This window comes from Cricetulus griseus, chromosome 7, assembly GCF_003668045.3.
Source record: "Cricetulus griseus strain 17A/GY chromosome 7, alternate assembly CriGri-PICRH-1.0, whole genome shotgun sequence".
NCBI classification, from domain to species: Eukaryota; Metazoa; Chordata; class Mammalia; order Rodentia; family Cricetidae; genus Cricetulus; species Cricetulus griseus.
In genome coordinates this window covers 128,647,544-128,662,994 of record NC_048600.1, presented here as the reverse complement: position 1 = coordinate 128,662,994, position 15,451 = coordinate 128,647,544, and the positions used below count along the sequence as shown (strand labels likewise).

The following is a 15,451-nucleotide window of genomic DNA, read 5'->3' as shown; positions in this document are numbered from 1 at the left end:
CGTTCAGAACGCCACAGGTCTAGGTCAGCTTCCTTGGCCCAGGCATAGTTGCTACAGAGCCTGGCCTTACCACCCTTGCCAGGAGCTCTGGACTCTTTCCCCAGAGCCTCGGTGGGGAGGGGGAGTGGGTGGGGAGGGGGGTGGGGCTAACCCCGCCCACTGGGTCCACTTTCTGCTCCAGGCTGGGGAGGATCCTGCAGGGATCGAGGCTGAAGGAAGGTGCAGGGAGCCTGGAAGAAGGCCCCTCCACGGCAGTGACACCCTGACCCTTCCAACCCTCCGCCCTCCCTTAGCAGAGGGTGTACCTTGCTTGGGGCCCTTTGCATCATCCTGCGGCTTTGCTGTTTTCACCCAGCAGCTGGGGGGAGGCAGAGGGAAGGGTAGAGTCGGCCACCATGGCCACACACCTCTCCCACCCCCATCGGCGCCCTGCACTCTTGCGCCAGGCTGTCAAGATAAGGCGCCGCAGGGTCAGAGACCTACAGGATCCACCACCCCAAACCACTCAGGAGGTAGGAGTGACTACGAAGGGGCAAAGAGCCAGCGTGGGTGCTTGCAGTCTTGAGGACTGGATGGGGAAGCTGTCTGCCCCCACCCACCTACCCTCTCTGGCCCTGGGCATAGCCTTGTGGGTGGGCAGAGAGAGGCCTGCCTTGTGTTCTCTGAGCCACCGTGGGCTCCTCCAGTCTCTTCCCCTTGGTGGGTCTGTACCCCTGGCTCCCTGTCCTCTAGCTCTGAAAGCATCAGTCCCATGAAGCAGTGTCTCCAATGACAGTGGGCTGCCTAGGGACCCCTCTGAGATACCCGACAGTTGCCCGGCATTTCTGCTGTTAGGCCTCACTTCCGCAGCTGGGGTGAAGAGCCAGTGGCCGCCTGATAAGCGCTGCTGTTTCCTCTGGGGAAGGAGGGGGGGCAGGTACTGGAGAGCCCACTGCCGGGCCAGCTGAACGCCCATGGACCTCAGGCATGCCAGGCCAGGGGATGAGAAAAATGACCCAGGGGTGAGCCCTTCAGGGAGCCTTATGTTGGAACAGGTGAGGGCAATCGGTGGGCCTAGAGGCCTGAGAGGCTGAGGTGCTGGGGTCCCTCTGTCTTAGGCCTGGGTCACCATGCCTGGCTGAATAAGCCTCTGGGGACAGCTTGGTCTTTTCACCTTGCTCCTAGGTCCAGGTTCAGTCCCACCATTTCTCCTCAGAAGAGGTAAGAGGTGAAGTTGGGAGCCTGTGGGGGATGTGGGAAGCAACTCTACATCCTCTCTGAGGGAGGCCCCTCGGGCCCCAGAGGCCGCGGCTGCCACCATCTAGCAGAGAACACTCTTGAGTCTCAATCTTCTCTGCCCATGTGCCTCTTTGTCGCTTTTCTGAGCCTGAGATGATGGTGTCAGGGAGGGCTGCTGGGTGATGATGGGGCTCCTGAGGTGACCCTGCTATGTCTCAGCGGGACCTGCTGTATGAGGAAGCCCTTTATACTGTCTTGCACCGCCTGGGTCAGCCAGAGCCCAACCATGTGAAGGAGGCCTCGGAACTGCTGCGCTATCTGCAGGAGGTAAACCCAGCCCCCGCCCGTCCTTGCCCTCCCTTCCCTCCCTTATGTCCCCAGCTTCCCACACCTCTGTCCTCTCCAGGCTTTCCAGGTGCAACCTGAGGAGCACCAACAGATGCTACAGCGTGTTGGGGAGCTTGAGGTAACCAGGGCCAGGGCTCCGTGGGAAGGAGGGGGCATGGGAAGCCTGGCCCTCTCAGGAACTCAGGCAGCTTCCACTCCCATCCTCCAGAAACCAATATTTTGTCTGAAGGCAACAGTGAAACAGGCCAAGGGCATTCTGGGCAAGGATGTCAGTGGTGAGTGTGTTTGGGGTGCCCTGGGAACCCCCCCTCCATCACAGTCTGGCCTTGAACTCTTTGCCAGAGAGTCCACCCACAAACTCCCCAGCTGCTAGTCTCCTGTGCTTAGATGCTGAGTTTAGAGGGACTTTATCCACATCTCTCTGGAGGAGGCTGGGCCCCAAGGAATTCAGGGGAACGTGGCTGACTTCTTGGAGTCTTGTCCCTCACTCCTTGCCAGGGTTCAGTGACCCCTACTGCCTGCTGGGCATCATCGAGCAGGGAGCTGGCATTGCGGAGGGCAGCCCGGTGTCGAGACGTCGACAGAAGGCTGTCGTGAAGCACACCATCCCGGAAGAGCAGACCCATCGCACCCAAGTCAAAAACCAGACACTGAATCCTGTCTGGGATGAGACCTTTGTCTTGTACGTGGGACCGTCCCGGCTTTCATCCTTTGTTCCCTGCTCCCATCTCCAGCTCCTCTGGGTGTAGTCTTCTAGCCAATGAGAGCGGTGGTCTTCCTGAATCAAGAGTGCGAGCTCAACCCTCATCCTCAAGTAGAGCTGGAGGGAGACTCAGCTAGATAGAACAGACCCATGGCATGAATGCCAGTCATTCACCTGCCTGCTGTAGTGCCACACACCTGGGATGCCAGCACTCAGGAGAGTAAGGCAGGAAGATGGCAAGTTCAAGGTTAACCTAGGCTACATGGCAAGACCCTGCCAAATGACTAAATAAGCTCTACAGTAGCAGAGCAGGGACAGTTGGGCATCTCTGAGTGGTTGGTGGCCAGGGGACACTCCAGCCTGTCCTTGCAGAAGTAGAGAAGTAGTTAGGAAGGAGGGCTGGGATGGGAGGCTCAACCTCTAATCCCAGCACTTAAGAGGCAGAGGCTGGCAGGTCTTTGTGAGTTCGAGGATAGCCTGGTCTGCAGAGTGAGTTCCAGACCAGCCAGGGCTGCATAGTAAGATCCTGTACCCAAGAGAAAAGTTTAAAAGGGGAGGGAAGAACTGGGCAGGAAGGGGCTACAACTCCACACTGTGGGTGATATTAGGAATGGCAGTTTCAGAGGGCAAGTTCTGGGCTAGTGGCTAGCCCTTGTGATCCGGTCCAATGTGAGTGTGCATGGGTGTCCCACCCAGCTTACATGTTCTTTTCCCCCTGAAGGGAGTTTGAGGATATCACCAATGCGAGCTTTCACCTGGACATGTGGTGAGTGGCCTGGCCTGCCCCTGAGGACAAGGCACAAAAAGAGGCATGGGGGGGGGGTGGCAATGTGTCAGAGCGATGAGGTCACTGGCCCCTTCTCTGCCCCTTGCTCAAACCTCTGGCCTACAGGGACCTGGACACTGTAGAGTCCGTGAGACAAAAGCTCGGAGAGCTCACAGACCTGCACGGGCTCCGAAGGTGGGTGCTCCCGACTCCGGGAAGAAGGAGGTCCCCGCTTCACATGCACCCTGGTTTCTGGAGTGCAGGCTCTGCCCCAGGTGGCCGACCCTTCACCAATCCTGCTTAAAACAGGATCTTTAAGGAAGCCCGGAAGGACAAAGGCCAGGACGACTTTCTGGGGAACGTGGTTCTAAGGCTGCAGGTGAGGGCGTGGAGAAAGGCCAGGAGAGAGGCAAAGGCAGGGAGGGCTCTGAGGGACTTCAGGTTTGACCCAGCCTGAGCCTAGGTGCTGTCCCGACTGCATCCCTGTCCTGGCCTCAGCTCTCTGCAGGGTCCTGATGCTCGTCACTGTGTGTCTTGCCTGCTAGGACCTGCGCTGCAGACAGGACCAGTGGTACCCGCTAGAGCCCTGCACAGAGACCTACCCAGACCGTGGCCAGTGTCACCTCCAGTTCCAGTTCATTCACAAGCGGGTAGGCACCGGGGACTGGGCTAGTGCCCGTGTCTGGCTGGGTTGGGGAGAGCAGGCCGTATCTGGCATGGGGTCCTCTGCTCAGAGCCCTGCTGACCCTATTGCAGAGAGCCACGGTGGCCAGTCGCTCCCAGCCCAGCTACACTGTACACTTCCACCTACTGCAGCAGCTGGTGTCCCATGAAGTCACCCAGCACCAGGTATGGCTGTCTGCCACAGCTGAATACCACCAGGGACACCTGTCCAGTCCTGATAAGCCTTTACTGTTTCCCTTAGGCTGGCAGTGCCTCCTGGGATGCATCCCTGAGTCCCCAGGGTGCCACCATCCTCTTTCTCCATGCCACTCAGAAGGACCTGTCTGACTTCCACCAGTCCATGGCGTGAGTACACACCCTGCTCAGGATCCCCAGGGACCTTCTCTGCCCTGCCCTCCTACCAACAGGCTGACAGCTCAAAGCAAATCTTTTGTTTTTATTTTTTGTTTTTGTTTTTCGAGACAGGGTTTCTCTGTGGCTTTGGAGGCTGTCCCGGCACTCGCTCTTGTAGACCAGTCTGGTCTCAAACTCACAGAGATCTGCCTGCCTCTGCACCCCAAGTGCTGGGACTAAAGGCGTGCACCACCACCGCCCAGCCTTAGAACACAGCTCTTAAGAGTGTGCTTTCAGGTCAAAACTGTGTTTTTAAGTTTGGAGTCAGTTAACAAACTTTTAAATCTGGAAATTGTGTGCATAACTCAGATTCTAGCCGTTCATGAAATTGGAGTGCTATCTTTCTCTCATTGTTATTATTGTTTGACACAGGGTTTCTCTGTGTAGCCCTAGTTGTCCTGTAATTTGCTCTGTAGACCAGGCTGGCCTCGAACTCACAGAGACCCACCTGCCTCTGCCTCCCAAGTGCTGGGATTTAAGGCGTGCGCCACCACCATCCCCTGCTTTCATCCTCCTCTTTGAGCATTGCCCCCAAGGTCACTCACTGCCCTCGTCTGTGTCTCTCAAGTCCTGGGCTTTTGTGTTTGCCTCTCTTTGGCAGGCCTGTTTCTCAATATCAGGCTCACAGAAGTAAATAGTTGACTCATAAATCAACGTTAAAAGACTTGGAGATGCACATCTGTAATCAGTCTCAGCATCTAAAAAGCTGAGGCAGGAGGATGGCAGCAAGTTTGAGGCCACTTTGGGCTATACAGTGAGATCCTGTCTCAAAAAAAAAACCAAAAACTCTAAAGATGACAATCAGTCCTCAAGGGCCATCATGTCCCTGAGCTATGTCAGCGTCTGGGAATGCCAAGAAGGGGCACTCCTGAATGACTGGCGTGCCAGCCTGTGTGGAGTGGTGGGGAATGGTCACACTTGGTGCTGGGCGGAGTGGGTGAGAGCAGAATGCCACCTGGAGCCTGGCGATGGCTTGCTTGGTCTTTGGGTGAAAAGCAGAGGTGAGAGGAGGAGGGCCATTCTGAGGCCATGTGAGCTTCTGGGTTCTTGAGATGGGTGTTCTGGAGAGGAAGCTGGGGTGCAGTGAGGCCAGCGAGATGCCAGGTTTCCTCTCAGGGTCCAGGCACCTAATGCAAGCAGCAGCTGTTTCAGGAGGGCCCTCAGTCTGTCCCTGTTTGCTCCCTGCTTTCACCATAGCCTCATCTAGCGCAGTCACCCCTGCCTAGTCTCCCCATACACTTTTTTTTTTCCTTTTTGGTTTTTGGAGACAGGGTTTCTCTGTGTAGCTTTGGAGTCTGTCCTAGAACTCATTCTGTAGACCAGGCTGGCCTCGAACTCACAGGGATCCACTTGCCTCTGCCTTCCAAGTGCTGGGATTAAAATTGTGCACGACCACCACCTGGCTTGGTTTCTTTTTTAAGAATTATTCTATTTAGCCGGTCGGTGGTGGCGCACATCTTTAATCCCAGCACTCAGGAAGCAGAGGCCTGCAGATCTCTGTGAGTTCTAGGCCAGCCTGGTCTACAAGAGCTAGTTCTAGAACAATCTCCAAAGCCACAGAGAAACCCTGTCTGGAAACCCCACCCCCCAAAAGGGAAGAATTATTTTATTTATGTTTGTTTGTGTGTGTGTGTGTGTGTGTGTGTGTGTGTGTGTGTGTGTGTGTTATATGTGTGATCATATACTATATGTATGCAAATGCCTTCACTGGCCACAAGAGGGCACTGGATGCCCTGGAGCCTGAGTTATGGATGGTTATGAACCTCCTTGATGGGGGATACCAAACTCATTTCCTCTGCTAGTGCTCTTAGTTGCTGGGCCATCTCTCTATCCCCAACTGGTGCAAATACTCTTTCCCACTGAGCCATCTTACTGACCTCAGAAATAGTGAAGGATTTTGTTGTTGTTGTTGTTGTTATTGAGACAAGGTCTCTCTATGTAACCCTGGCTGGCCTAGAAAGTGCTGTGTAGACCAGGCTGGCTTCTAACCCAAAGAGATTCACCTGCCTTTCAAGTTGGAGAATTAAAGGTGTGCTTCATTCTGCCCAGCTGAAACAGGGTTTCTCTGTGTAGCCCTGGCTGTTCTGGAACTTGCTCTGTAGACCAGGCTGGCCTCAAACTGAAGAGATCCATCCACCTGCCTCTGCCTCCAGAGTGCTGGGATTAGCGGCATGCACTATCATCACCTGGCCCAGTTCTGAGTTTTTTTTCCCAGATAAAGCACAATTTAAGAGTCAGGTGAGGCCAGGCACGGTGGTGCACACCTTTAATCCCAGCACTTGGGAGACAGAGACAGGTGGGTCTCTGTGAGTTCGAGGCCAGCCTGGTATACAGAGTGAGTTCTGGGACAGCCAGGGATATGCAGAGAGACCCTCTCTCAAAAAGCCAAAAACATCCATAAAAAAAAAAAAGTCAGGTGACTTGAACAGTATGGACAGAAACAAGCAGAGGTCCTGCGCTATCGGCCACTCTTCTGGTGGAAAGTAGGGGGATGCTGCCTTCCTGGGCCCTGCTGAGGGCTTCCTGTCTCTGCAGGCAGTGGCTGGCCTACAGCCGCCTCTATCAGAGCCTGGAGTTCCCCAGCAGCTGCCTCCTGCACCCCATCACCAGCATGGAGTATCAGTGGATCCAGGGCCGGCTCAGGGCGGAACAGGTGAGTGGTGTGAGTGGGTCAGGCAGGGCTCTGGAGTGCTGTGGACTGTAACATCTTACTGGCTTTGCAGCGGGAGGAGCTGGCTGCCTCCTTCACCTCCCTGTTGACCTATGGCCTCTCCCTCATCCGGAAGTTCCGCTCCGTCTTTCCCCTGTCTGTGTCTGACTCCCCATCCAGGCTTCAGTCCCTCCTCAGGTCAGTGGCTACCCTCTGGCTTCTGCACAGGGGTCAGGGATGAGCGTAAGGCTGGCGCCTGCAGGGAGAAATCAAGAGAGCCTGTTGGGTGGGAGTAGGGTGGGGGCCTCTGGACAGAGCCTTCTGTCTTCCAGAGTTCTGGTGCAAATGTGCAAGACAAAGGCCTTTGGAGAACTGTGCCCAGACAGTGCTCCACTGTCCCAGCTGGTTTCTGAGGCACTGCGAGTAGGTATCTTCCCCAGGGTGGGGGGGGGGCACATACCTGAGCTCAATAACCCCTCCTCCTCCCTGCCTGTCTTCCAACAGACGGGCACGGTTGAATGGTTTCACCTGATGCAGCAACATCATCAGCCCATGGTGCAGGTAGATTCTGGGATGGGTTGAGGGTGGGTAGGTGGTGTCTGCCTTTGTAACCCTGTTCAACCATCTGTATCCTTCCCAGGGCATCTTGGAGGCTGGCAAGGCCTTGCTAAGCCTGGTGCAGGATGTTATGGGTGATCTGTACCAGTGCCGTCACACGTGGAACAAGATTTTCCACAAGTGAGCATCTGTGGGTCTGGAGCTGATGGGCCTGAGGGACCCCGGTGGGTACCACTATGACGCACACACTGCCTTTCCTCCAGTGTCCTCAAGATAGACCTCTTCTCTGTGGCCTTCCTGGAGCTGCAGTGGCTGGTGAGACCGTCCGCCGTCTCTAGGTAGCACCCCTCTGTCTAGCTCTGAAGCCCTGCCTGAGCAGCTTTTCCTTGTAGGTGGCAAAGAGGGTGCAGGACCACACGGCGGAGGCAGGCAAGCTCGTGTCTCCAGATATGGGAGAGATTCTGTTTCAGCTCTATGTCAGCCTGAAGGAGATCAGCCAGCTGGGCCCAGGCCCCTCCAGCAGGTGGGCAACAAGTGGTTTGAAGGTGGGCTTCAGGCATGCAGGAAAAAAAAAAAAAAGGTTGACAAGGGCTGTGGCTCAAGGCCAGGCCCTACCTTCCACAGGCTAAGCTCTGCTCTCCCCAGCAATGGAGTCCTGGCCCTGGATGGTTTCCACCGCTGGTTCCAGCCAGCCATCCCCTCCTGGCTGCAGAAGACTTACAGCGTTGCCCTGGAGCGGGTGCAGCGTGCTGTGCGGATGGACTCGGTACAGGCGGGGGCCCTAGGTTTGGGAGAGAGGGTTGGGTTCTCTGTTGGGACCTCCTGGCCAGTAGAAGTCTCTAACCGTCTCTGAACATCTCATCAGGGTGTACTGTTCAGGGTGTACTGTACAGTTGGGTGCAAACCGTGGCCTCCTGATATCCAGAGGCTCAGTAGGGCTTCCCTGTGCCTAGGGGTCCTATGGGCCACAGAAATAGTGGGTGGAGCCTCCACTCAGCTCTAGACTTGGTAGTTGGGGGAATAGGTTTGGGTCAGCCTGCCCTGAGCCGCCTTTCCTGTGGTTTCCTTTCCCCAGCTGGTGCCCCTGGGGGAACTGACCAAGCACAGCACTTCCGCTGTGGATCTGTCCACCTGTTTCGCTCAGATTAGCCACACTGCCCGGCAGCTGGACTGGCCAGACCCCGAGGAAGCCTTCATGATCACTGTCAAATTTGTGGAGGTATGACACCTTCCCAGCATCCTTCCCTCCCCTCAGGACATCACTCCTGCCTCACCCAGTTCCTCACAGGCTCTCAGGCCACTACCAGCAACCCCCGCCCCCCAGCCTGCATCCTCAAGTCTGAGTTTCTGAGACCCCTCTGTTGACCCATCTTGAGAGTCCCACTTGTCCATCCATCCCGTGACCCCCTCACCCTAGGACACCTGCCGGCTGGCCCTGGTTTACTGCAGCCTTATAAAGGCCAGGGCCCGTGAGCTGTCTACAGGTCAGAAGGACCAGGGCCAGGCAGCTAACATGGTAAGACCCAGATGGGGGCTCCAGGGCGCCAGGGTAGGGGTGGATCTGCTTGTCTGGGTGCTCTGTCAGGAAGCCCTGCCCACATCCCTGTGCCCATGACCATCCCCAGCTGTGTGTGGTGGTTAATAACATGGAGCAGCTTCGGCTCATCATCGACAAGCTGCCTACTCAGCTGGCATGGGAGGCACTGGAGCAGCGGGTCGGGGCCGTGCTGGAGCAGGGGCAGCTGCACAACACGCTGCATGCTCAGCTGCAGGGCACATTGGCCGGGCTGGGCCATGAGATCCGTACTGGCGTCCGGACCCTGGCCGAGCAGGTACCGTCTGATCCCCCAGGGACCCTGCCTACCCTGTTCCTCAGCAGGATCTGAGCTAATGTCTATTCCCTGATCCCAAACCTGAACTCAAGCCTCAAGCCAACTCTCCCTGCATTTCCCCTGACTGGCTCCATCTCCCTTTGTCTCCCTGCTTTGTGTCCCCAGTTGGAGGTGGGCATCGCCACTCACATCCAGAAGCTCATTGGTGTCAAGGAGTCGGTTCTGCCTGAGGATGTGAGTAACTGTTGCTCTGCTTGTTGACCTTCACTTCTGGGCCAACTCCGTGCGTCTGGGGTTGTGAAAAGAACCTGGGTAGACAGGAGCTGAAAGTCCTGAAGATGTCAGATCAGTCCCCCAACCTTGACCTGGGTGTGATGTCTCCCTGGGCCTCAGTGTCCTCCGTGGATGCTAGTGAGGCCGGATGGATCATGACATGACCTCTCCTAGACTGGTGGATGCTGTGGGATTACCTCAGCAGGCTCAGCTCAGTTTTGTAGCCCCGGGGAGGCGCGCGCGGGCCCCGGGGAGGCGCGGGCCCCGGGGAGGCGCGGGCCCGGGGAGGCGCGCACGGGCCCCAGGGAGGTGCGCACGGGCCCGGGAAGGCGGGCCCGGGGAGGCGGGCGCGGGCCCGGGGAGGGCGCACGGCCCCGGGAGGCGCGCACGGGCCCGGGGAGGCGCGCACGGGCCCCGGGGAGGCGCGCACGGGCCCCGGGGAGGCGCCCTTCCCAGTGCTCAGCATCTCTTCTGCCCTGTTTGTGTCAGCCAGTTGAGCCCAGGCTCCTCATGGGTAAAGGGGAGAGCATATCACTGCCTCTGATTGTTGGGGGAAGGTTAATTAGCTCATCAAATGTTGAGTAAACACACATTTTAGTTCCAGATACCAGCTTAAGCATTGATATTAAGTCAGTGTGACCAAATGGGGCTTTCTCTCTGATGGGATAAAGGATAGCTAAGTGCAGAGATACAACAAACTACAGCCATAGTTATAACTGTAACTATGGGCACACATCCAGTCATGGGCATGTTTGCACACATACTCATATAGTGCTAGAAAGTGATAAGCACTAAAGGGAAAAATGAAACAGAGAAGGAGACGGGATGGGAAATGTCAAAAGGTTGTGCTTTTCGATAGTGGTCAGGGAAGGCCTTGTTCTGAGTGTGACAGCTGAGTCAAGACCCACAGGAAGTAAGAAAGGGATGTGTGAAGATGCCTAGAGGAAGAACATTCCGGGCAGAGGGATCAGGAAGAGCAGAGGTCCTAAGGCGGCTTGTGTATTGCTGGTCCACAGGATGCAGAGGACAGTGTGGTTAGAGCAGAGAGAGCAGCAGAACAGAAAAGACAGGAGGCAGGGAGCAACTAAAACAGACATCGTAATACCTGACACACAAAAGCCTAGCTTTGTCCCCACCCAGGGAATAGGGACTAAAATGGGTCTGAGTTTGTCCTTGCTCTGCGTCCTAGGCCATTCTGCCCCTGATGAAATTCTTGGAGGTGAAACTTCGCTACATGAACACCAACCTGGTCCAGGAGAACTTCAGCAGGTATGCAGCAGCCCTGCCCTGCCCCGCCCTCTGCCCCCATGTCTCCAAGACCTCAGTGTTCGTGGGGCGGCATGCTGGTAATCCTTTTGGTGACTTCTTTTGGAGGATCCACCCAGTTTCAGGCACAGGGAGCTCTCTGCTTCTCTCACTGGCCCCTTTCGTTCTGCCCAGCTCTGAGCATGGCAAGCTTCCCCTGTATCCTCCAAGCCTGGCCCATCTTCAGAGCCCCTGACTGCTTCTCTTTACTCTTCATGGTCCAGGCGTCTGGTGTGTCCCGGGTGGGGTTGGGGGAGACTTCTGGTTGGGATGGTGAAGGTATAGGCTCTGGATACCTGGGTTCAGGTTCCAGCTTCTTGGTCCCTCTCTAGGGCTTCAAGATGTTCAAGTTCCCATGCCCAGGATCACAGTCCCAGCCTCTCCTGAGGAGTGAATGGGCCACGTGAAGAGATGTGGGCAGGACTATGCTGGTCCAGAGCCTCAGCTGTCTCCAGGTGGAACCTGGGTCATGATTGGCAGCTGGGCTCTTCCTCCTAGAGTTCTGTTTGCCTCCTACTGAGCAGCAAGCAGGGCCCATGGACGCTTGGACTTCTTTGTCATTTGTTGAGTGTTTTTTTGTTTGTTTGTTTGTTTTCTTTTTTATTTGTTTTTGTTTTGTTCTGTTTTCCTCACATAAGCAAGAATTAGCTCTCCACTAAGACAGGAGCTTTGCTCAGAAACATCTAGAACAGTACCTGGTGCTGTTAAATGAGTTCACTCACTTTAAACGAAGGCCTCCTTCCTCACCTGCTAGGCCAGTGTTGTACCCCCATCAGGCCGCCTTCATCACCAGGACACAGGACCTGTTTAAGATGCTTACTTGCTCGGCTCTACGGAGCTGCGTGCACAGTCTCAGATGGCTGTCAGTTCAAATTCTTGTCATTTTACTCTCCCTACCCATGCTGTGTGCTGTGATCCTATCTTACCCTGGGGTCAGCTTCCTCTCCACCCTCTAGAGGTTTGCTGGAGGCCCGTGGTCCTGCGGAAGAGGGCTCTCCACTGAGGTTAAGAGACACACTGGACGGACTTGATGGCTCCCTTGGTCTCCCCTTTCACTCGGGAGCAGCGCTTCCTCCACACTGTCTGCCAGCTCTGCCCAGCCTCGCTTGTGGAGGGGGAAGTGGGATGAGCCTGGCTTCCTAAGCCCCCCTCCTTTCTGAAGAGCATCTTTGCTTCCTCCCCCATTTTACCGTTCTGTGTCCGGCACCGTCTGCCCCTGGCCAGCCTTCTGACTCTGCTATGGACCCACACACTCACGGTGCTGGTGGAGGTGGCCTCTTCGCAGCGTAGCTCATTACTGGCCTCTAGCAGGCTGAAGGCAGCCCTTCAGGTAACTGTACCTACCGTAGGCTTCGAGGATATTAACCCTGGGTGTGCCCAGGGTCATCTCATTTCTCTCTTCAGAATCTGGAGATCTGCTTCCATGCGGAGGGCTGTGGCTTGCCACCGGAAGCCCTGCACACAGCCACCTTCCAGGTAAGAGTCTTAGCAGTGTGAGGAATGACCCCAGGGCCTTGTTAGGGTCGTTTGATGAGCCCCTAGTTAGGAGGTCAAGGCAGGCAACCTATCTTTCTGTATTTACCTGTATCTAGGACCAGCTACATAATTCATAAAACCGAGTGCAACATAAAAAGTTGAGCGAGCCTCTTACTCAAAATTATTACAAATTTTGTGATGCTGGCAAGAAATAAAGAATCCAGATATACTGTCCTTCAAGGCCCAGGGTCCCTACATGCTGGCATTAGGAGATTACCAGCCATCTGGTCCTCTGCCTCAGGGTCTTCTGCTGCACTCCTCTCTGTGGTCTTAGGGCCCCAGTACTTCCAATCACGTCTTATGCTGCCTGGCCGCATGGGTAGGCATAGAGATGCTTGGGTGGATGCTCTGACTTGCCATTCCAGGCTCTGCAGAGGGACCTGGAGCTGCAGTCGGCCTCCAGCCGGGAGCTCATCCAGAAGTATTTCTGTAGCCGAATCCAGCAGCAGGTGAGATACTTTCCTACACTCTATTGGCCTTGCCCACTCTCCTCCCAGCTGATCCCCATGCATGGTCCCCTGCCAGGCTGAAACCACTTCTGAACAGCTGGGTGCTGTCACCATCAAGGCCTCTTACCGTGCCTCTGAGCAGAAGCTTCGGGTAGAGCTGCTCAGTGCCTCCAGCCTGCTGCCCCTGGACTCCAATGGTGAGCGGAGGCTGCCCTGGGCCTGCCCTCACTAGGGTCCCTGGGCACAGCAGGAGCTCTGAACACATTTCTTCTAGTTACCAGAAGGGGGCTAAGGACTAACAGCTGGTGTGTGTGGGGGGGTGCAGTGTGGGGTGTGGTGGTGGCTGGAACTCAGTCAGCAGCCCCCCTGTGGGCCACTTGCCAGGTTCCAGTGACCCCTTTGTTCAGCTGACGCTGGAACCCAGACATGAATTCCCTGAGCTGGCCCCCAGGGAGACTCAGAAGCATAAGAAGGAACTTCACCCACTCTTTGATGAGACCTTTGAATTGTGAGTGGGTCCCTACTCTTCTCTCAGTCCCCCACCCCCCACCCCCCTCCACAATAAGGAGTGCTTGAGATGACCACATTGGGACTGAAGGAAAGAGTCCTTGGGACAGGTGTTTGCTTCCCTGGGAGAAAGGGGGTGGATTCCCGTGGAACAGAGACATTCTGGGAAGCATGCTGTATCCAAGGATCCAAGGTACTCGGGTTACCTGCTCTTTGTTGAAGATGGGCCTTGTGGCCACAGGACCATGACCAGAGGGTGTGTTACAGCATGTGACAGAGATGACCAGGCTGAGACCCCCACCCACCTCCTCTCTGCAGGGGGTACTCTGTATATGCTGGAGGGAGGGGCTGTTGGTGGCAGATTTTGAGTAAAGCAGGCAACTCACTGAGCCCCTGACTCCCTGCCAGCCTGGTGCCTGCCGAGCCATGCCAAAAAGACTGGGCATGCCTCCTGCTCACCGTGCTGGACCACGACACGCTGGGAGCTGACGACCTGGAGGGGGAGGCCTTTCTGCCACTCTGCAGGGTGCCTGGTCTGACAGGCTGTGAAGAGCCTGGTGAGGCTCCTCAGACTCGCCTGCCTCTCACATACCCGGCACCCAATGGTAGGCCTGAGTCCCAGGGTGGGGCTCTCTGGCAGGGTCTCTAGAGAGGTGTCTTCTTGGGAGAGGGAAGCCAGTAGAACAATCACCATGGCTCATGTTGCTGAGTGTCTCTGGTCTAATGGAGAGACCAGTGAGATTCAAGCTCTGGAAGTATTACCTGACTGCTCCTGGTGGGGAAACTGCTTAGTCCCTGTGATGAGGGGCCTGGATCTCTGTGCAGGGCACATGTGCAATGCATGCTAAGTTGGATAACAGAAAGGTCTGTGTGCCTCCATCCATCTGTGTCATGAGACGCTCAAGTATCTTAGGGCTGGGTGTGATGCACACCCCTCTACACTAAACCCAGCACTGTCAGCTTGAGGCCAACCAGAGCTACAGAGTAAAGACCTTGTCTTCTTTTGGCTGGCCTAGAATTCACAGAAGTCCACCTGCCTCTGCCTCCCCAGTGCTGGAATTAAAGGTGTGTACGGCCACGCCCAGCTGGACCCAGTCTTAGGTACATTACAGCTCACTAGGCTGTGAGAAGTCAGTCTTGTGCTCTTTTACAAGTGAGAAAGCTGAGACTGAAGTTAGCTATCTTGACTCAGGTTCTCTTAGAAAAAGGCAGTAGTCACCACATCAGGACATGTCACATTTCCGGCCTTGTCTGTCAAGACACACCTTGTTAATTTAGCTGGTGTGTGTCCACCAGTTCCCTCCAAGGTTGGCATAGGGGCGGAGCAGTACTGTCTTTTAGTCAGGAGCTTGACCCTGAAACCTTTCTCTCCATAGGGGATCCGATTTTGCAGCTGTTAGACAGCAGGAAGGGTGATCGAGAAGCCCAGGCCTTTGTAAAGCTGAGGAGACAGCGAGCCAAGCAGGCCTCCCAGCATGCCCCACGCCCAGCCCAGTAGCAGTGGAAGCAAAGCCTCAAAGTTTGGGGTCTTCCTGACAGAGGGAAGCCCTCCATCCTGGTACATCCTGATGCAACGCACAGGGAGACAATGTAGGTGGAGGGCCCAGAGTTCTTGCCAGAATAGCCCTTGGTGATGGAGTACCGTGACCAGTATTTATCTTTTTTGTTGTTGTTGAGATTGGGCTTTCTCTATGTAGTTCTGGCAGTCCTGGAACTCACTATGTAGACCAGGCTAGCTCGAACTCAGAGATCTGCCTGTCTCTGTCACCTGAGTGCTGGGATTAAAGGTGTGCACCACCACCTGGATATTAATCATTTCTTGTGTGTGTCCCCACTCTTGCCCTGGTCTGTGTTCTCTGCCATATTCTACCACAGAGGAGTGTCTCCTGTCCCTGCTCCCCTGCCCCCAAAAGCTGCTTTGGTAAGGTATCATCTAGTGCCATCTGCCTTCCAGAACTGCCAGTTCCAGCTACTGAGGTAGGCTCAGACAGTTGGGACCCGGGCTGTGGGCACAGACTTTAGAGACAGAGGATCCTGTCCCAGATGCCCTGGTGCAGGAGCGGGGTGGCCATTACTAGAGGGGGGGGGGAGGTGGGAAGACTTTGGCTCTGAGGTGAGAGCTGGCAGGAAGCAGAGCTGGCACAGATGGATGGCAGCCGAAAGGACAGTTTGGCTGTCTACAGAGTAGGCTTCCTCCCTCAGACAACACCTGCCATCTAGAAATGTTCT

General features: G+C 55.7%; 1 protein-coding gene across 1 annotated transcript; it reads left to right on the top strand.

Moving 5' to 3' along the window:
- The first annotated feature begins 89 nt into the window (after nucleotides 1–89).
- Unc13d (unc-13 homolog D) lies at nucleotides 90–15,299 on the top strand. The gene is made up of 32 exons (XM_027425647.2): nucleotides 90–512; nucleotides 1,165–1,200; nucleotides 1,438–1,545; nucleotides 1,625–1,684; nucleotides 1,775–1,841; nucleotides 2,065–2,248; nucleotides 2,991–3,035; nucleotides 3,162–3,230; nucleotides 3,345–3,414; nucleotides 3,581–3,685; nucleotides 3,792–3,884; nucleotides 3,961–4,064; nucleotides 6,648–6,765; nucleotides 6,836–6,960; nucleotides 7,095–7,185; nucleotides 7,267–7,323; nucleotides 7,403–7,500; nucleotides 7,584–7,635; nucleotides 7,713–7,843; nucleotides 7,966–8,086; nucleotides 8,396–8,539; nucleotides 8,738–8,836; nucleotides 8,946–9,152; nucleotides 9,318–9,386; nucleotides 10,615–10,694; nucleotides 11,955–12,060; nucleotides 12,135–12,206; nucleotides 12,632–12,715; nucleotides 12,792–12,912; nucleotides 13,100–13,223; nucleotides 13,631–13,827; nucleotides 14,599–15,299. Exons 1-32 carry the CDS (start codon nucleotides 396–398, stop codon nucleotides 14,718–14,720), a joined length of 3,276 nt encoding a protein of 1,091 aa, XP_027281448.1. The 5' UTR covers nucleotides 90–395; the 3' UTR covers nucleotides 14,721–15,299.
- Nucleotides 15,300–15,451: the final 152 nt, after the last annotated feature.

Coding starts and splice junctions, on each gene's coding strand:
- Unc13d (XM_027425647.2), top strand. CDS start 396: ATGGCCACACACCTCTCCCACCCCCATCGGCGCCCTGCACTCTTGCGC. Junction 2,249..2,990: donor TGGGATGAGACCTTTGTCTT/GTACGTGGGACC, acceptor TTCCCCCTGAAG/GGAGTTTGAGGATATCACCA. Junction 13,224..13,630: donor TTTGATGAGACCTTTGAATT/GTGAGTGGGTCC, acceptor ACTCCCTGCCAG/CCTGGTGCCTGCCGAGCCAT.